Source organism: Panthera onca, chromosome B3, assembly GCF_046562875.1.
Source record: "Panthera onca isolate mPanOnc1 chromosome B3, mPanOnc1 haplotype 2, whole genome shotgun sequence".
NCBI classification, from domain to species: domain Eukaryota; kingdom Metazoa; phylum Chordata; class Mammalia; order Carnivora; family Felidae; genus Panthera; species Panthera onca.
In genome coordinates, this window is record NC_138344.1 from 5,842,212 (window position 1) to 5,861,835 (window position 19,624).

At 51.7% G+C, this 19,624-nt stretch overlaps 1 protein-coding gene and 1 long non-coding RNA gene across 3 annotated transcripts; one reads left to right on the forward strand and one right to left on the reverse strand.

Annotated features, from left to right (window-relative positions):
- Window positions 1-373: 373 nt before the first annotated feature.
- Window positions 374-7,281, reverse strand: LOC132668674 (uncharacterized). 2 transcript variants are annotated; one of them, XR_013556445.2, is made up of 3 exons: window positions 6,854-7,281; window positions 2,024-2,133; window positions 374-1,867 (listed from the first exon to the last, which is right to left on the reverse strand). It is a non-coding gene; the product is annotated as an uncharacterized LOC132668674 (long non-coding RNA). The 2 variants fall into 2 exon arrangements; XR_009605693.3 differs by lacking the exon at window positions 6,854-7,281 and adding an exon at window positions 4,091-5,495.
- On the forward strand, window positions 6,359-19,624 carry ARPIN (actin related protein 2/3 complex inhibitor). Its single transcript, XM_060617648.3, has 6 exons — window positions 6,359-6,565; window positions 7,809-7,884; window positions 10,903-11,035; window positions 14,041-14,247; window positions 14,638-14,801; window positions 15,705-19,624. The coding sequence occupies exons 1-6, from the start codon at window positions 6,474-6,476 to the stop codon at window positions 15,711-15,713; spliced, it is 681 nt and encodes a 226-aa protein (XP_060473631.2). The 5' UTR covers window positions 6,359-6,473; the 3' UTR covers window positions 15,714-19,624.

The window sequence follows — 19,624 nt, forward strand, 5'->3', positions numbered from 1 at the left end:
TTTTGGTTTGTATGTGTCTCCTGTTTGCCAAGTCCTTTTATATTTATCTTTCTGGGTCATTTTGCTTTGGAAAATTCTTAAAAAAAAATTTTTTTAAATGTTTATTTTTGAGAGAGAGAGGGAAGGAGAGAGAGAGAGAGCATGAGCAGGGGAGGGGCAGAGAGAGACGGAGACAGAATGTGAAGCAGGCTCCAGGCTCCATGCTGTCAGCACAGAGCCCGACGTGGGGCTCAAACTCACGAGCCGTGAGATCATGATCTGAGCTGAAGTCAGACGCTCAACGGACTGAGCCACCCGGGTGCTCCTGGAAAATTCTTACACATGATTGTATAGATTGGGTTTTTCAAAACGCACAGCCCGAGACCCAATCTCCCTTGCTACGACTTTATTAGGGAATGCAATCCCAGGAAAGCCAGAGGAAGGGAACAGGGAACATCGCTGAGGGGCGGGGAGGCGGGAAGAGCAAATCTGAGGCTGCATCGCTCAGCAGGTCAAGGCTTGGAATGAAGAGGGAGTGTGTGTCTGATCTCATGGGACCATCTTCCAAGAGGCCATCTTCCTTTTTAACTGTATTTCATCATTGTCTATACAGGGAGAGAAAGAAGGGAGAATTTTATCTGGCAGCTTCCGTCCCCCATGGGTCAAACATTCTCTCCACAAGTGTTAACTGCCCTTCACTTCAGGGTCGTCCAAGCTTGGCACCCAGAGGGCCCCCAGTGTCTCGCACCTCGGCATCAATGTGGACGCCTCAGGGCAAGAGGGGGAGACGTGCTACACAGGAGGGCTTGGGGCACTGGTGGGTTGTACCCACACGAAGTGAGTTGAAGCGCACAAGGTCTGTCATCTCAGCAGCAGCTGGCACGGAGCAAGCAGCCCTGTCACCCTGACGATCAGCGGCGGAGCCTGGCTTTATCGGGTTGCCCCCGAGCTGCAGGAGTTGAGGCTCCTCAAAAACTGCCATAAAGCTCCCCACGGCTTTTACAAATCCTTAAGCTGGCTGTCAGCTACCCCGAGCCTACCATTTTCTTTTTTGCAAGGTGTCTCATGTTCATAAAAGCCGGCCTACTCTGCATTTCTCATAATCATCACTGTCCCCATAACCAACGAAAGGCTGCAGGCATTCCAGTTCCCAGCTGAATTCCACCTTCTACCTGCCCCTCACCCCCATGTAACCACAGGTGAAAACCTCAGTAATTTTGATGCCCAGTTCATGCCAAGGGTTACCACCACCTGCTTTACTCTAGCAAGTGCCCTTATTGCCATCAGACCAGTAAGGAGGCAATTCAATGTCACAATCCTATCCCGGGAGTCTTCTTTTAAGCGCCCTTGGGACCAATTGTCTCGGGGGGCAAGCGTGTGGCCGTGAGGTGAAGTGTGGAGGACTGTTTCTGTGTGTCAGAAGTCAGCTGGAACGCGGGCAGAATTGGTCACCCCGGAGAGGCTAGGACAGGACGGGTCAGAGGCTCTGGAGGCATGGAAGGACCAGAGGCTGTGATGTGGCAGGAAGAGATGTCTGATAACAAAGGCGTATCATAGATTTTCTTTCCAAACAAGGCCTGTCCTATTTGCATTTATTGATGTAATGTGATGGATAGGCTTCGTTCTCATTCTGGCATCTTATTTTGTATTATGCTTTCTCTCTTTAGTGCTTCCTTTGTTTTGCATCTTTTGCTGTGTGGTGTGTGTGCGTGTTTTCTTCAGATTATTTCACCGCATTTGTGGCAATTTGGTGCTCTCTCTCTTCCCGGAACCAGCAGACTTTGTCAAGACAAGATGTGTCAGATATGCTAAGATGTGATGCGATGCATAAAACCCGAGACTACACACACAGGCAGGCGTTCCTTGTTTGTTTCACTGTTGTCTATTTCTGCTCAACAGAAATCCTGATACGTTCAGTTGTGCCCAGTGCCCACCAAAAGAGAGAGAAAAAAAATGTTGGTGGGTTTATAATTACATCTTTAGCGAGAACATTCCTGAGAAAACTTGCATTTTGATGAGGATTAAGAACCAATCCTCGGCTTACGATTTTACCTGGTCTGGCGAGTAGAAGAATTTTCTATACAGCGGCTTCTGGTTCCTTATGATCCATGCTTTGTTGCTTCTCCTGTCCCCATGCAGTCTCAGTGCCAGGCTCTACAGGACACATTTCTGCTGGGATGTGATCCCTGGCCCTGCACCTTGGTGCCCTACGGTAGGTGAGTCGGCTCAGAGGCTGGTAGGGCACACCCACACCAGCACAGCTTGCAAAAACCGAATGATAGGTGGGAAAGACTATAGACCCCATAAATCTGTTCCATAAAACCCAAACTAAACGTATCTCATGTCAACTTGACTCTCATTCGAGTCATTCCAATATCCGACATGAGGTAAAGGAAAATTCGGGCCAAAAAAAAAAAAAAAAAAAAAAAGAGAGAGATAGCGGTCTTAACTGACCACATCCAAAATTGCCTTATTGGGGTGCCTGGGTGGCTCAGTCAGTTGAAAGCCTGACCTTTGGTTTTGGCTCAGGTCATGATCGCACAGTTAGTGAATTCAAGCCCTGCATCGGGCTCTGTGCTGACAGTGTGTGGACCGCTTGGGATTCTGTCTCTCCCACTCTCGTTGTACCTCCCCAGCTTGCTCGCTCTCTCTCTCTCTCAAAAAAAAAAAAAAAAAAAAAAAAAAAAAAAAAAATATATATATATATATATATATATATATATGTAAATTTAAAAACAAAACCCAAAAACTGCCTTACCTGTGAACATTTTATAAAAGCATATGCCCATGTGAACACGTTGTTAGGGTTCTTCAACCCTGTCCTTAAAAAGGGCCATCGTACTGAGGGGCCCAGAGCTTAAGCTGTCTCTGTGTTGTACCTCATGGTTTACAATTTAATGTAGACACAGCAATAATCTACAAAAAGGTATAAGAAAGTCCAACAAAGTTTTGGTCTTTTGCCAATGATGACTGCTACTCTTTAGGAAATAAATATCGGAACTTTTTGAAAAAGAAGTTTTCTTATCCTCTTAGCTTCGTGTCTCACTGGTGCCTGTTCTCCCAATTGTACTGACGGAGTGAAGTCACAGAGCCCAGCAAGAAAGAGATTATTCTTTCCAAGAAAGGATTTACAGCAGCGTTGTCCCATAGAACTTTCTTCAATGATGGAACTGTTCTGTGTCTGTGCTATCCAAAATGGTAGCCATTTGCCACATGTTGCTAGCTATTAAGCCCTTGAAATGTGGCTAGTGAGACTGACGAATTGGATTTTACATAGATTTAATTAATTAAAGCAAAAATTAAAATAGCCACATGTGGCTAGTGGCTGCCATAGAAGACAGAGGAGATTTGAAGCCATTTGAGTGGGAAGATGACAAAGGAAGGGGGCCATGCCAGTCAAGTGGCTGTGACCAGCCTGCTGCTTTTTGTTTGTTTTTTACACCATTTTATTGAGGTATGATTGGCATAAAAACAGCTGTAAATACCTAATGTATACAACTTGATGAATTTGGAGGTAAGTACACACCCAAAAAACTATCACCATAATCTATGCCATAAATCACACCTATCACCTCCAAAAGTTTCCTCCTGCCCTTGTTTATTTGTTACTATTATCCTGTGTGTATGAAAAGAACACTTAACATAAGATTTACCCTCTTAGTAAATTAAAACAATTTAAAAAAATTTGTTAATGTTTATTTTTTAGAGAGAGAGACAGAGTGCAAGCAGGGGTGGGGCAGAGAGAGAGGAAGACACAGAATCCGAGGCAGGCTCCAGGCTCTAAACTGTCAGCACGGAGCCCCACACTCATCAACCAAGAGCACATGACCTGAGCCGAAGTCAGACTCTTAACTGACAGAGCCATCCAGGCACCCCACCCTCTTAGTAAATCTTCAAGTATGTACTACAATATTAACTAGAGGCACCGCGCTGTACAGATCTCTAGGTCTTATTCATCTTGTAGCCCTGAAACTTTGTAGCCTTTGACTTCCATCTCCCCATTTCCCCCTCCCCCCAGCCCCTGGCAACCACCACTCTATTCTCTGCTTCCACGAGTTTGACTCTTTTCGATTTCCCGTGTAAAAATGAGATCGTGCAGTATTTGTCTTACCGCGTCTGGTTTCTTTCACTTCCAGGTTCATCCAGTTGTTGCAAATAGCAGGGTTTCCTGCCTTTTTAAAAAGCTGAATAATATTCCGTTATAGGTATATACCGCATTTCCCCCCAATTTACCCACTGATGACCATTTAGATTGCTTCCATGTCCTGGCTGTTGTGGACAATGTTGTACGGAACACGGGAGTGCAGACACCCCTTTGAGATCCTGATCTCTGTTCCTTTGGATAGGTACTCAGAAGTGAGATTGCTGGATCATATGGCAGTTCTAGGTTTCATTTAAGAACCTTCCACACCGTTTTCCTCAGTGGCTAGACCAGTTTACACACCCACCAACAGTGTATCAAATGCTCCCTTTTCTCCACATCCTCCCTAACATTTCTCTTTTGTTTCTTCTGATACTCGCCATTCTAACAGGTATGAGGTGATACCTCATTGTGGTTTCGGTTTGCATTTCCCGGATGATGAGGGATGCTGAGCAGCTTTTCATGTACCTGTGGATCATTTGTATGTCTTCTTTAGAGAAATGTCTATTCAGTTCCTTTGCCCATTTTTAAATCGGGTTATTTGTTGTTGTTGTTGTTTTTGCTATTGAGTTGTAGGAGTTCCTTACATCAGGCTGGGGAGTTTTGAAGAGAGAGAACCAAAAGACAGTTCGGCCAGAGGGACTTCCCACTAAGGGTCTTGTCCTTCTTTCTCAGACATTTCCAGAACAGTCTGGTAGGCCAGGCTGGGGGTGGGGCTAACGGATCCATTAGACACAAAGCCTGGGGCCCATGGAAATGTTTTAATTTCTTTAAAATTAGAAGAAAACAAAAAAGAATTTTTAGGCTGAAGAAAATGTTTTAATATATAATATTAATACATTCATTGTTAGGTCAACCCACCCATAAAATATAATTAAAATTTTTATTTATTTATTTTTATGCTTTATTACTTTTGAGAGAGAGAGAGAGAGACAGAGTGAAAGCAGGGGAGGGGCGGAGAGAGAGGGGGACCCAGACTCCCAAGCAGGCTCCAGGCTCTGAGCTGTCAGCACAGCTGATGGGGCTACGCAAAGCCTGATGGGGCTACGCAATCATGACCTGAGCTGAAGTCCACGCTTAATTGACTGAGCCACCCAGGTGCCCCTAAAAATTTTTTTTATTTTATTTAATTGAAAAAAAAATTTTTTTTACATTTATTTATTTTTTGATAGACATAGAGACACAGAGCACAAGTTGAGGAAGGGCAGAGAGAGAAGGAAACAGAATCCAAGGCAGGCTCCAGGCTCTGAGCTGTCGGCACAGAGCCCCATGCGGGGCTTGAACTCACAAACCGTGAGATCATGACCTGAGTCAAAGATGGACGCCCAATGAACTGAGCCACCCAGGCGCCCCCCACCCCCAATTTTTTTTTTTTTTTTTAATGGAGGAAGGAGTCCTTGAAAATAAAAACGCTAGGACCCACCCAAGTCTTTATGTGTGTGTGGGGAGAGGGGCTGCTTCTACCACTAACAGCTCATTTTGGGCAACCAGGTATCTGCCTTCTTGAATGCTCCCCCTCAGAGGCCACAGATGAACTCCATGAATGGGTTCAAGTGCCCATTCTCAAACAAGAGTACCAAGACTTTTCAACAATCCCAGGGTCAGAACAGAGCCCTGCACTGGAAAAACGCCTCTCTAGACTGTTACGTACTTGGGCAGTGGACAGTGGGGAGCTGGGGAGGGGTTCAAGAGCTGTGTGGGAAGGCAGAGAGGGGAAATGCTATGTTGTAGAGTGAGATAATTAATCTTGACTACTCCTCTCATCCTGACCCCATAAAGGAGGACGCATGAGCTCCGAGAGGTTGAGAAACTTGGCCAACCTTACACAGTTGGGGCACAAACCTCCATGTGCCCTTGCTCTGACCTAAGCCTAAGCTCAGATCCCTGGAACCCCTTCCGCAGCCACTGTGGGAGCATCAAGAGTAGCTTCTGTGCCGACCAGCCCGCCATCCCTGAGAGCTGTTCTCTTTTCCCCATTCCTGCTGCTTCCGGAGCTGATCCTATAGGATCTCTGGGCCTCAGTTTCCCCCTTTGTGCGTGTGTTGGGGCGGGGGGGGGGGGGTCTCCCTCTAGCAACGCGAAAGAGGGAGGGAAAGAGGAGGACGTGGCTTTCACCCTGTCCACGCTAAGGCCCCAGCCGAGGGTCTTCCCGGAAGCCCACCTCCCCGCGCGCGCCGTCCCGCGGCAGGAATGGGCTCGGCCCCTTTAAATCCCGCCCGGGGCCGCGCCCTTCCCGGCTCGGCGACTGGGAATTGCGGCCCGGCGCGCGCTCTCCGCGCTCCCGGCGCCGAGCCCGCGACCCCGCGCGCCGCCTCCGAGCCCCGGGCCTGCGGACGCAGGGGCCGTGCGCATCATGAGCCGCATCTACCACGACAGCGCCCTCCGGAACAAGGCGGTGCGGAGCGCGCGGCTGCCGGGGGCCTGGGACCCCGCCGCCCACCAGGGGTAGGCCCGCCGCGCTCTGCCCCTGCCTCTCGGGCCGCCTCCGGCCCCGGTTTAGAACCCGGGCTTCGGGATTGGGGAGGGGACCGCGGTCCGGGTGCGGGTGGGAGGGGAGGCAGACCTGGCCAAAGCCACCCGCCACCGCCCCCCGCCCCCAGCGCCCCCCTCCGCCCTGCAAGCAGAGCGCACCCTTAGAACACTGATCGGCTTAAAATTCCCCACTGCCCCCCGCCCCGTAGCGTCGGGAGAGGGTCTCGATCCGACTCCCAAACGGAGCTCGAAAGCACCGACCTTTGTCTCTACCCCTGCCTGTCGCGACTGTAAAACTCCCAGCCACTTGCCTCGCCGCCCTGCCCGCGGGCCTTGGTTCAGGCCGCCCGCCGCACTTCCCGCCCCGGAAGGGACGAAGGCGTGGAGCGATCCCAACGGCGCGGGGGAGCTGGCGTGGCGCGGCCGCGGGAGGGCAATGCCTGCCTGGAGGCGCGTGTGGGATCGGGATCCGGATGGGGTGGAGGGGAGGCCCTGCGGTCGCCCACGCAGAGGTTTTGAGAACACGTGGGCCATGCCAGCTGCAGGTACAAACACTAAGGAATCTGGAGGTGAGGGGTCGGTAGGGGCAGGTAATAGAGTTTCCCCCATCCCGTCCCGTGTCCCCGCCCTCTCCCATTTCTGTGGCTCTAAAAGGGAAACCCCAGGTTTTGTGAAAACTAGAAGCGGGAAGCGGGGAGCTAGGAACTCTGCGAGGGACCCCACGATCTTGGGCTACTCATAAAACTTCTGGTTTGGGATTTCGCCACCTCTAAGTGCGTATGGATGACAAGAGGAATAGAAAGTGTTTTAAAACAGGTGAAAAGGGAAGATCCTTTACAGCAGCTTAGACCCCTCCCTCAAGTTTGATTAAATAAAGAAGTAAAATCCTTTCTATTTGGTAAGCACTTAATAGTTTAGCACTGTCATCATCATCACAAGACTCAGAGTGAGGTGGCTTTTCTCCCATTTTGTAGATAGGAAGACTGAGGCTCTGGTTACAGTAACCCCTTGCAGGAGGGGCCACAGCTTGGTCTTGCAGCCTTGAGGAGGTCCCTTCTACTCTCTGGGCAGTGCCTCAGCGTTTGGGAGTCAGGTGAATAGGAGACACTTGGGGGCCTTGCTTCTATCCCAGTGCACACTCTGCCCTGGGCCCTTGAACTTACGCCTCTTCCCTGAGGACTGACACAACCAGCTGATCCCTTCTTTCCATCCCCAGGGGAAATGGTGTCCTGCTGGAGGGAGAACTGGTGGACGTGTCTCGGCACAGCATCTTGGATGCCCGTGGCAGGAAGGTGAGGACGCTTTCCTGGGGACACTAGCAGGGTACTGCCTTCATGGTCCTCACCCACCGGCAGATCTCCCGGTGCTTGACTACATCAGTGCTGAGATTTGGGGTCCGGTTCCTCCCAGGAGGGGCTCACAGGGCAGGTGGGGAGTAGGTGGGGCGATAGCAGCCCAAAGGGACCACTGAGTGGAAAGGTGACTTTGGCGTTGGGCAGAGGACAGATGACGGGGCCTGGGTTCCTGCTGAGGACACAGATCAGCACTAACCCCAGTGGTGAGTGTTTGGGGCTCGGATTGGGAGGGTTGAGAGCAGGAAGGGGTGAGGTGACCGGTTCAGGACTGAGGCTGTGGGTGCTGTGTGGGCTGGAAGGTGCTCCAAAGAGGTCCCATTGCTTCTGTTTAAAGGGCTGGGAGCCTCGCTGGGTGGGCAGGATGAGGCGCTCTGTTTTCTGGGAGGGTCAAGGGCCCAGATTCCTGGCTTCTGGAAGTGGTCTGGTAGCTCCCACTGCCCTGGGGCCTGATGGGTCAGCAGTGACCTTCCCCTTTTGGGGACCAGGTTTGTTCCTGGGAGGTCATGTCACCTTTGAATTTTTTGGAATTAATTCATTTTAATTTTTGTTTAATGTTTATTTTTGCGAGAGAGAGGTGGGGGAGGGGCAGAGAGAGAGGAAGGAACAGAATCCAAAGCAGGCTCTAGGCTCTGAGCTGTCAGCACAGAGCCCGACGCGGGGCTCGAACTCATAAACCGTGAGTTCATGACCTGAACTGACGTCGGACACTTAACTGAGCCACCCAGGCACCCCTGAATCATTGAAAATGTACTGGTGGAGTTTGTTGTTGGAAGGAGACCTAAAGTTCTCCATTTGCAAAGCGGTGGCTCTCTTGGCCTGGGCTCGCTCGTCTTTGAGCAGCACTGTGTGTGGCTGGGCACTTTGGAATGTGGGGTTTTTAGAAAGCAGGTCACTGCTGTGGACCTGGGCCTCCTCGTGGATACAGGCAGGGACAATGGGGTGGGAGGAGGGTAGCTGTGTTCTGGGCCTTTGTCCAGCCTCCACATTAAGTCTGCATTGCTGACCCCGCCTGGGGCTTCAGTTCCCATGTCCGTGCCCTTGTCCGCTTGCCCCCTCACACCCTTGGGGTCGTGCCCTCCATCACCACGCCATCTCAGGTCTCCACAGACACACCCACTGCTCACCCTCCGATACTTGCCCGTGTCTTTCCTGAGCCCTAGTTTTGAATTTCCACCCCCTTTCTAACAGCCCCACTCGGTGTGCTGACCACCTTATCTCCTTGTTCTCTAAAGCTGAGCTCGTCCCAGGGGCTCAGAGCCCGCTGCTGCCCTGCAGCCCCGGGAAAAGCCTCCGCTCCCAGCTCGGCACCAGTTTCGCCCAAGAGGTGTTTTGCTGCATCCACCCCCCTCCTTAGGGTGCCAGCCAGCAGGGTGGACACAGCAGTCCGGAGCCCCCAGCCAGTCTGCCCGGCAGGGCCAGCAGTAGCTCCAGGCTGATGTGGGACGGGCCTCCCTCCGCTGCCCTTGGGGCAGAGCGTTCTGTCAGCCCTGCCCACACTTGCCTTCTCTGAGTTCTCCCTTCTAATGATAATGCACTAGACCCCTGCAAACCTCTACTGTCTCTTCCTCCAGCCTCCCCCCGGGAAGCAGTGCCTGGTCCTGTTGGTCCTTCTACCTTGGCCATCCCTTCCCACCCCTCCCCTTTCTCTTTCTACTGGCCTTAGGCTGATGGGGCCTCAGAAAATTAGCCTGTCCTCATCAAACCTTCCAGCTGCCCCCAACGCTCATTCTTGTCCTGCCGGTCACTTGTTTCCTGAAAGACATATTGGAGGGTCTCACTGCTGTTCAAAAACCTTTCGGAATTCCCTCATGGGGTGCCTGGGTGGCTCAGTCGGTTAAGTGTCTGACTTCGGCTCAGGTCATGATCTCACAGTTTGTGAGTTCGAGCTCCATGTCGGGCTCTGTGCTGACAGCTCGGAGCCTGGAGCCTGCTTCGGATTCTGTGTTTCCCTCTCTTTCTCTGCCCCTCCCCCACTCACACTCTGTCTCTCTCTCTCTCTTTCTCTCTCGCTCTCTCTCAAAAAATAAATGTTGAAGAATATTTAAAACACACACACACGCACACACAAACCTTTTGGGATTCCTTCTTGTCTATCAGGTATAGTCCAAACTCCAAATACCAACTCAAGGCCCATTTCAAACCAGTGCTACTTGCTTTCCCAGCCTGGGCTCCCAGGAGGCCTCTGACTATCCTCTGTTGCTCAGACATGCGCACCAGACCTTGACTTTTATTTCGTACCTGTCCCAGGCTTTTAATATTCTCCCTACTCCCTTTTCCCCGGAAGCTGCAGGTTTCTCCATGCTTTGAGACCTTGCCAGGAGGTGGATTCCTCTTCTCCAGTGTCCAGGAGCATGTGACCCACCCGCTTTGGCCAGAGTAGCTGGCAAACAGCATTTGCAGCACCCTTTACGTTTTACACTGTGCTTGCGTCTAGTATCTCATCGAACCCTTGCCGCGTTTCTGAAAGTAGACGTTGTCCCGACGCAACAGGGGAAACTGAGGCTAGGAGGGATTAGCCCCAGGTCCAACACGTGTCGGAAGCGGCATAATGGCCGCCCTCCCTCGGAGCTTTCAGTGCCCTTCCTATGACCCTTGCCCTCTTCCACTCCTGCATCATGGTATTTGGGGTCCTCGGTGCTTGGGTTATGGTTTTCTGTGTGTGCTTTGTGTCTCTGGCCGTGTGGGGACTTTGGGGTCAGGCGGGGGGCCTGCCGTCTCACGGCCGCAAGGAGCACACACGCTTCGTTATGTGAGGCAGGTGCGTACTGAGCACGTGATTGGATAAATGAGCGAATATGGGGGGGCGGGGCATCTGCCCAACTGGAATATCTTTGGGAGCTGAGGTGGGATTCGGGGTGGAGGGGGCGGCTGGGGGGCTCGCAGCGGAGCCCTGTGGGGAGTGTGTGTTGGAGGGTGGGGGGAGTGAAACAGCGCCCTCCCTGTCTCCGGCCCCAGGAGCGCTACTACGTGCTCTACATCCGGCCCAGTCGCATCCATCGCCGGAAGTTCGACCCCAAGGGAAACGAAATCGAGCCCAACTTCAGTGCCACCAAGAAGGTGAACACGGGCTTCCTCATGTCGTCCTACAGTAGGTATCTTCCGTCCTTCCTCCCTCAGGGCCCTCCCACCCTGTGGCCTTGCTGTGTCTCTTGGTCCCTAATGAGTGTCCGCTCAGCCTTGGAGTCCGTGTCTGGCCTGGGGGCCTGCTGGCCGGACTCCTCCTGCCCCTCATTCACTCAGAGGATCCCCAGTGCCCCACCTCAATCCCAGGGGCCTGGCTGGCCTGACTCCTGCAGCCTGGCAGAGGCTTCCGAGAACCTGGCTCTGGGCTCTCACTGCCTTTGTGCAGAGCCCAGGCCAGGCCCCTGGCAGCCTTCACCTTCCTGTCCAAATTCCATACGATTCTTAGGCCCTTGGACCTCCTTCCTCTTTCCAACTGTGGCTCTACAGGGACCGCTTTGCTGTCTGTGGAAGAAGGTTTGGAGGTTGAGTGAGAATCCTTCCATCCCTCTATCAATTTATTCATTCATAATTTCAGTTGTCCGTTCATTCTCTGAATATTTAATGAGCATCTACCCTGTGCCAGGCCCTGAGCCACATGCCAGGGTCCAGGGACCACAGGGACAAACAAGATTTGGACCTGCATTCGAGATGTCCTCAGTCCCTTAGAGGAGATGGACAGGACAGAGGAGGGGCTCTGGGCCCAGGCAGGCACGGTCGGGGGCAGGCCTGGAGGGGGGAACACCAGTGCAAAAAGCTGAAAGGAAAGCAGGAATCAGCAGGGTGCTGGGGTTTGGAAAGGTGTTGCAGGAGGGGGTTGCAGGCCAAAGCATGCTGGGAACTGGGGGCTCCTGATGCAGGTGAGGAGAAGCCTTTAGGGAGGCAGGGGCCAGGTGGAGAAGGGCCCCGGAAGGACACCTGATCGAGAATGCAAGGGAGTCCTGTTGTGAGTGGTTTTAAGTAGGGCAGGGATGTGATTAGAACGGTTTTAAAAAATCCCAGGGTGGAGCGGGGAGCATCTGGGTGGCTCAGTGGGTTAAGCATCCAACTTCAGCTTAGGCCATGATGTCACAGTTCGTGAGTTTGAGCCCCACATTGGGCTCTGCACTGACTGACAGTGCAGAGCTTGCTTGGGATTGTCTCTCTCCCCCTCTCTCTCTGCCCCTTCCCTGCTCGAGTATGCTCTTTCTCTCTCTCAAAATAAATAAATAAACTTAAAAAAATAAATAAATCCCCTCCCAGGGGGAGGGGTGCCTGGCTGGCTCAGTCAGAAGAGCATGTGACTCTTGATCTCGGGATTGTGAGTCCAAGCCCCATGTTGGGTGTAGAGATTCCTAAAAAAGAAAAAAAAAAAAAAAAAAGTAAACTTAACAAAAATCCCAGGGGGCGACCAGCAGGCCTGTTAGGAGGCTGTGGTGGCCAGATTAAGGGCCTGTCAGTGAGGATGCAGAGACTGGAGAGACTCGGGACAGAGGAGGCACAGCGGCCTCAGTGTTTGGAGACGGGGAGAGTGAGAGAGGGGTCAGGGACGGCCCTGGGGTTTGGGCTCAGGCGCAGGTGTGAGGAGAAGAGTTCTGTCTGGGACACGTGGTTGCACCTCTAGGTAGAGGATGATGCCCGCTGGGGCCTTGGAGGCACAATTCTGGAACCCAGGAAGGAGGCGGGGCTGGTGGCACACGTTTAGGGCCCATCACACATTTCAAGTACGGAAGCTGTGAGAGTGGATATGGAGTCACCCGGGAGGCCGGGCAGGAGCCCACTAGGAACCAGAGGAGGGACCCCTGCAGAGGTCTGAGGGAAGTGGGAGCATGTGTCTCTCCGAGGGGGGGTAGCAGTGGGGTCAGGTGCTGCCTGAGGCCCAGCAAGGCCAGGACCGTGGAGCATCCAGTGGGCTCACAGTGAAGTGGTCCCAGTGACTCGGGGAGAGGGGGGTCTGGAGTAGTGGGTGTCAAAGCCAGAATTCGGGAAGGCACCCCACCTCGGGCTTCCGTGACCTTGGGGAGTGGAGGTGAGAGGTGGTTTGTCTGAGGGACGTTGGGCGGGGTGAGGGCTGAGGAGGAACCAGGAGCAGTTTGAAAGGCCTTGGTGGGAGCGCGGCGTCTGGGGAACCCGAGACGGCGTCCCCGACAGAACCTGGCAAGGTTTTACACCCTGAATGGAACAGGGTCCGGCCTCCACGGCTGGTGCGCTACTCTCGCTGCCCCTGGCTCTCGGCGTGGAGAGGCCAGCCTGCCGGCCCGAGCCGAGTTGCTGAGCTGGGGTGGCTGTGCACACCTTCCTGGGCTCTTGGGGCCTGTGAGTCCTCCCAGCCCTGTGAGGCCTCACTTCTCAGTCTCGGACCATCACCTCATCCCACCCCCCGCCCCCCGCCGGACCCGACCCGGGATCTGCAGATTTGGGACATTCAGGGCAGGTAGGTGAGGCTGTTGGGATCCCCCCCCTGAGCCTCCGAGCTCTGCCGGGGCTGGGGTGAGCCGGCCAGGGGAGAGTATGTGGACCCCGTAGTTCGCTGCTCCTTCCACAGACCCCAGCCCAGCCAGGAGACCCTGAGAGCCTGGGGTGAAGAACCCTGTCTAGGCAGGGGGGAATCCGTGCGGAGGCAGAATTTTGTAGAGGGTTTGAATCCTGCCTCCTCCGCTGACCAGCTGTGTGACCTTGGGCAGATCACCTAACCTCTCTAAGCCGTCGTTTTCTCCCGCGTGAAAAAAAAGGGATAATGAAAACATTTACGCTCATTGGGGGTTTACCACGTGCCAGACTCTGTGCTAAGTGCTTCACGGGTGTCATTTCGTTTACACCTCATGTCCGCCCTGTCATTAGGTACCCTTTTTATCCCTCGTTGTCAGGCACAGAGAGGTTGAGTCACCTTTGCACGGGCTCACGTGGCTTGTGAGCAGATGTGCAGCAGGCAGCCTGGCTCCAGAGCCCGGGGCCGGAAGTCACCTGCCAGGACAGCCTCGATGACTCCTGGCACCGCGGGCCCGCACAGCCCTGCCTTCAGGTGGTTGTGGGCACGTCAGACACTCAGGTCTCCCCTGGCTCCCAAAAGACCCTCCCTGAGTGCTGTGACCCTCCTGGGCTGTGTGCCTGCAGAAGTGGAAGCTGCGGGGGACACGGACAGACTCACGCCCGAGGCGCTGAAGAGCCTGGTACAAAAGCCAGAACTGCTTGCGCTGACGGAGAGCCTCACCCCCGACCAGACGGTGGCGTTCTGGATGCCCGAGTCAGAGATGGGGGCGATGGAGCTCGAGCTGGGGATCGGGGTACGGCTGAAAACCCGAGGCGACGGCCCCTTCCTGGGTGAGCAGTACAGCCCTGACGTGGTCTCGTGTCCCCGTGGCCCATAGCGGTTCCCGGCCTCCTGTTTAGGGCTCCTCGACCCCACCTGCTGAGAACCCACGTGAGTGGGCCAGGTCTGCTTATTCCCAAGACTTCTTCCTAAGTCTCCGGACAAGTGCCCTGGGGCCAGCAGCCTAGACACTCTGGATCCTGGGGTGCCGCCCAATCCCGTGGTTCCCTAGGGTGACCTCTCCTATTTAGTGCCTTGGGGGTCACACTCAGGGCCTTCCTGAGGGCACTGAAGAGAGCAGTGGTTTAACCCGGGCCTAGGGTACCCAGCAGAGCAGGCCGGCCCCCCACTATTTTACCACTATGGAAAGACAAGCCGTTCAACTTCTTCCCTTCTTTCAGAGTCATTAGCCAAACTTGAGGCTGGAACAGTGACCAAGTGTAATTTCGCTGGTGATGGAAAGACAGGAGCATCCTGGACGGACAACATCATGGCCCAAAAGTCTTCGGAGGAGGCCACGGCGGAGATCCGAGAGCAGGGGGACGGGGCAGAGGACGAGGAGTGGGTAGGTCGAGAGAGATGTCTGTGGGCCTGGCATTGGTACGGTTTATCTTTTGGCGGGAGCTTCGTACATGTAGGTTGTGGTTGGGTGTAGGACAAGGACACGGCAGCATCAATTTTACTCCCCCCAGCTTTGGTGTTCATGGAATTTCTGAGAACGTGTTAGCCTCGGGAAAACTCCTTTCGAGGCAAGAAGGGTGACAACCTGAGAGACCTTTCTTTTCGGTAGGTGTGAACTGTGCCAATCTACACGAAAGTTCCAAAGATGGATAAAAGCAAGGGCTGGAAAGAATGGAATTCACAGGGAAACCAGGGAAACCTGATGCCATTACATCTCCAAACATTATCACTTCAAGTGAACACATTAGCCATGTTGTGGCAGCTGAGCTGAATGAGATTTTTTTTTTTTTCTCCTTCGTTCTGGGCTCTCTGCCCAAAGTGGCTGGAAAATGGCTGGCTTGGTCCTTACTAGGTTTTTTTTTGTTTTTTTTTCTGCCAAGGATCAACCCCCCCAGTCCATCCTTAGCCTATCTGCAGTTGATGTGTTTTCCTGAAGCATATTTCACCTGAAGGTTTGATGTCAAAAGGCCCCAAATTGAACATTTACAACAAAGTCACTGAAAAATGGGTTATTCACCCATGGCGAATGATGACATTCGCCAGAGAAAGCAGGGCAGGAAGAGTATAGAGGGTCTGGATTCCCCTTTGTCTTACTAAAGGGAGTCTCGGAATGAAAAATAATCAGGGCTGCCAGGCCAGCTCCTTGGGCCAGCTCTAATGAGGGAAAGCCAAGGAGGATGGCCGAGGGCCCCATTGGTACCACTCGGTTGAACCCTTGTTTGTCTGATGCCTTGTAGAAGACTTTCATGAAATGTGCTCTCTTCACACCCCTTTACTTAACTCGCAGGATGACTGAGGTCACCTCTGGGTCCCACCAGCGCTGCTGAGAATTTCTTCCATCAACGTCTACTCTGGAGCTCGGCTTACCTGGTTCTTCCCTACAGCCGCCATGGAATACCCTTTGAATAAGCGTTGCTAAAACCAAATCCCAGACCGTGACATGAGCAGTGGGGGCCCCATGCTGTGGCTCATGCAGGGCCCGTCTCTAGATATTTTCATGGTGGCCATTGCCCTGAGTGGCAGCCTTGTTTCTAGAGGCAGGCAGTGGATGGGTCCCCCCGGGGCAGTCAGAGGAATTGAACTTGGTCTTGGCGTAGACTTGGGGAATGTCCCTCATCTGCATGCAGAGTGCCTCAGGTGTTCCTTCCTCTGTCCTTGTTGTATTTCTTGCCTTCCCTGCACACCTGTCGCTTTTCCCCAGTGCCCAGTGGTGTAGCCTCTGCTCTCCCGTTCACACCTCCCTTTCCCCCATGTGCCCTTTTCTTCCCCTACAGCTGCCAATTCTTTATCCCCCCTCTGGTTCTCTGCCACACGGGGGGCTCCTGTCTCCTGACCTCCCTGGCTGCTTTCCTGGGGCTGCTCTCTGGGAGGCCTAGCGTATTCACAGGTATGGCTGGCTGATCCCTACCTTTCAGACTCACTCTACCAGGCCACATTTTGATAACATCTTTGTCTTCATTTTTTGTACTTTGAGAACTTTTTTTGAATGAGTAAATTTTCAGAAAAGGATTCCTTTATGCTGACTGGGTTACGTCAGGTGTGAACAGTCTTCCAACTGAGCGGTGATCCTGTAAGAAGGAAGCCGTGTCTTTTTGATCATGAACATTTCCTTGCTGGGTAGTGGGCCCACACCCAGATCTGTGACGAGATGTGGAATTGACTTCTACAGGTCCCAAGAATGGGCACAGACGTGGTGGCATGTGGGTCCTGCTTGCCTCGGGGACAAGAGGGGGCGGTGACGAGTCCCCTGATGTATCAAACACAGCACTAGATGCTTTCCGTGATGATAATTACAGCCCGCTTCCTGATGCTAGTACAGATGTCCCCCGCTTTAAGAAAGTTCGTGTTATGACCCTTGGCTTTTATGACAGACCTACCTTAGTACCTGTTTTTGCTAACCGAAAGCAATCTGAAGGGGGTTTTCATTTTTATGAAAAAAGGCAAAAACTGAAAGTTGTGTTCAGCATTTGTTTTGCAGCGAGCCGTTACAGAGGCTGGGCACACCCCAGACAGCGAGAGTGGCCCCATGAGTCTCCTTCCCTGGGAATGACACTCGGCATCCAGCCCCCATAGCTTTGAACTGTCTACGAGCACCTGCTTCACCTCAGTCGATTATGGGCATGCGTTAGCAAGATGTGCCCTAAGGTTTCAGGAAAGCCTAAGTGAATGCTCAAAAAATTTCCCATTGTTTCTTCACTTTCTGCCATTTCAGTTTATAAAAAGTTTCATAGGATTGCTGTACTTTTTGCATAGTGGGGGAAACTTATATTTGCTCAGCGCTGGCAAAATGTTACTTTTCACAGCAATCCCATGAGGTACCTGTGATTATTTTTTAAGGTGCATGTGATTATTATTCCCATTTTTTTTTTTTTTTGTATGATTTTGAAACTTACAGGCTCCATCCGTAGTATATAGAGGAGAGAGGACTTTAAACCCAGGCACTCAGATTTCAAACTCTATATTCTTTACTGGCTTATTCTGCTTCCACGTGTATGTAACAGGGAAGAAAGGGGGCTTCAGAGAGGTTGAAGCAACTGGCCCAGAGTCACAGCTAATAAGTGAAACAGCCAGAATTCAAATCCAGAGATGTCCAAAGCAAAGCTTATGTTCCTTCCCCTGTCCTTTGCTTCCTTGGCCTATAGAAGGACCTTGAATTCAGGGGCCTGAGGAGTCCTGGCCCCGTGAAGTAGGGTTATATTCCTAGACTTGAGGGAACTTGTCTAAATCCTTGACTGCTGACCTGCCCAGGCTGAAGTCAGTCCTACTGATTAGCAGTTGAGCAGGTAATATTATGCCTCCAGCAGTTATTATCTTGATTCCAGTTTTCATTTACCTTCTTGCATATTTGAGCCAGTGCTCGATGATATGGCTGTGAGGTTTGGGATTAGCGCTCCATTGGGGCCACCTGAAGTTATGGGTCACTGGGCTGCTCATAGATCTCTTCTGTTCTTGTTGCCCTTTTCTTAGTTCAGATCCTTGTGACCTTTGACCTCAACCATTATAGAAGGTGCCTCCCTGGTATCCTGTGTCTGAATGGGGCTGGCTGGGACCTCCACCGTGGGGATGGCCAGGGAAGTGGTTAAGCAGCAAGAGGACTGGGGATATTGACTAGAGGCACCCTGTGAAGGGATCCTGCTGCCCAAAGCACCGTGGCCAAAGGGTATGGCAAGGTCATATAGGCAGGTCACCATTCCAAAAAAGGAGGGCCAGTGTGTCAATAGGGGAAGACCTGGACAACAAATGGCTTTGGTGTCTTGGGGGGGCGGGGGGAGGGGTGGAGAGGAAGGAAGGAGGAGAGGAAGGGAAGGGTCCTTGTGGCTGGAGCTCAGAGAATGAGTAGAAGTCGTTTGAGATGAGGCTGGAGGTCAGCCTTGGCATCTTTATCACATTAAGTACTTTGGGACTTTATCCTTAATTTCCTGGAAGCCAGGGATTCTGGGGAGAGTGGTAAGATTTGATTTGTTTATATCCAAGATCACTTGACTGCAGAGAACCTGAGAGTAACGAATCCAACTGGGGCTGCTACAGTTTCACAGTGACGGGGCTAGAGTGGTTTGGTGTATAACGGCGGGAGCGGACAGGACAGAAATTCAGGTGGAGGAGGAAAGGGACTTCCCAGCAACAGAAGAACACCTGCAGAGCGGAGGTGGGGGAGTGGCCCGCCCATGGAATATGCAAGTTCTGGACATGGTTGCTGTCATACCATACCTACACATAAAATCCTTTTTCCATTAGTGTTGTATGATCGCTTTCCATGTTGCTACACAGTCTTCATAACCATTGTTTTTTAAGATTGACTGCCTTCTCATAGCTCTGTCATTGCCCAATTTGGGGGTAATTGATTCCTATTTGGAGCTAAAATAATTAATGTTTTAGGTTATATACTGTTATATAATTATATACAACTGTTTTAGATTATATAGTTCCCTCAGTCTCACCCATACAGCTTCCCCCACCCCACCCCACCTCCTGCCCTCTCTTCCCCACCCCCACCATGCCATATTTTTGTATCTTGGGGTTATTTCTTTAGGGACAGATTCCCGCAAGTCAGATTCCTGGGAATTTAGGAGTTTTTTTGTGAAGGTCTTTTTAGATCATCAAATTTGCTTTCCCAAAGGGTTGTTCTAAATTATAATTTCACCAGCAATGTAGGAGAGACCCATTTTCATACTTCCCCTGCCAGAATTGAGTGTGATAACATTTTAAAAAATGATATTTGATCAGGTAAAAATAAAACAAGTTTTTTTATTAAAAAAATTTTTTTAACGTTTATTTATTTTTGAGAGAGAGAGAGTGCGGGCTGGGGAGGGGCAGAGAGAGAGGGAGACACAGAATCCAAAGCAGGCTCCAAGCTCTGATCTGTCAGCACGGAGCCTGATGCGGGGCTCTAACTCACAGACCGTGAGATCATGACCTGAGCCAAAGTCAGCAGCTTAACCGACTGAGCCCCAAACTTAAATTTAAATCTTAAATTTTGATTAGCTTTTTCCCCCGTTAATAGTGAACTTAAACTTTTTTTTCATGTTCATTTCCTAGATATATTTCCTCTTTGCTTCCTCAATTTCTTTGCCTGTTTATATACTTGGGGGGGGGGGGGGCTTTCGGTTATTTATATTTTAAATATAACCATTTACCGTATTTTAACAACCTCTTTTGTTTTTAAAAAAGGGGATTTTTTACAAACATAAAAATCTTTGTATAGAGCTA

Coding starts and splice junctions, on each gene's coding strand:
- ARPIN (XM_060617648.3), top strand. CDS start 6,474: ATGAGCCGCATCTACCACGACAGCGCCCTCCGGAACAAGGCGGTGCGG. Junction 11,036..14,040: donor CTTCCTCATGTCGTCCTACA/GTAGGTATCTTC, acceptor GTGTGCCTGCAG/AAGTGGAAGCTGCGGGGGAC. Junction 14,248..14,637: donor AGGCGACGGCCCCTTCCTGG/GTGAGCAGTACA, acceptor CCCTTCTTTCAG/AGTCATTAGCCAAACTTGAG.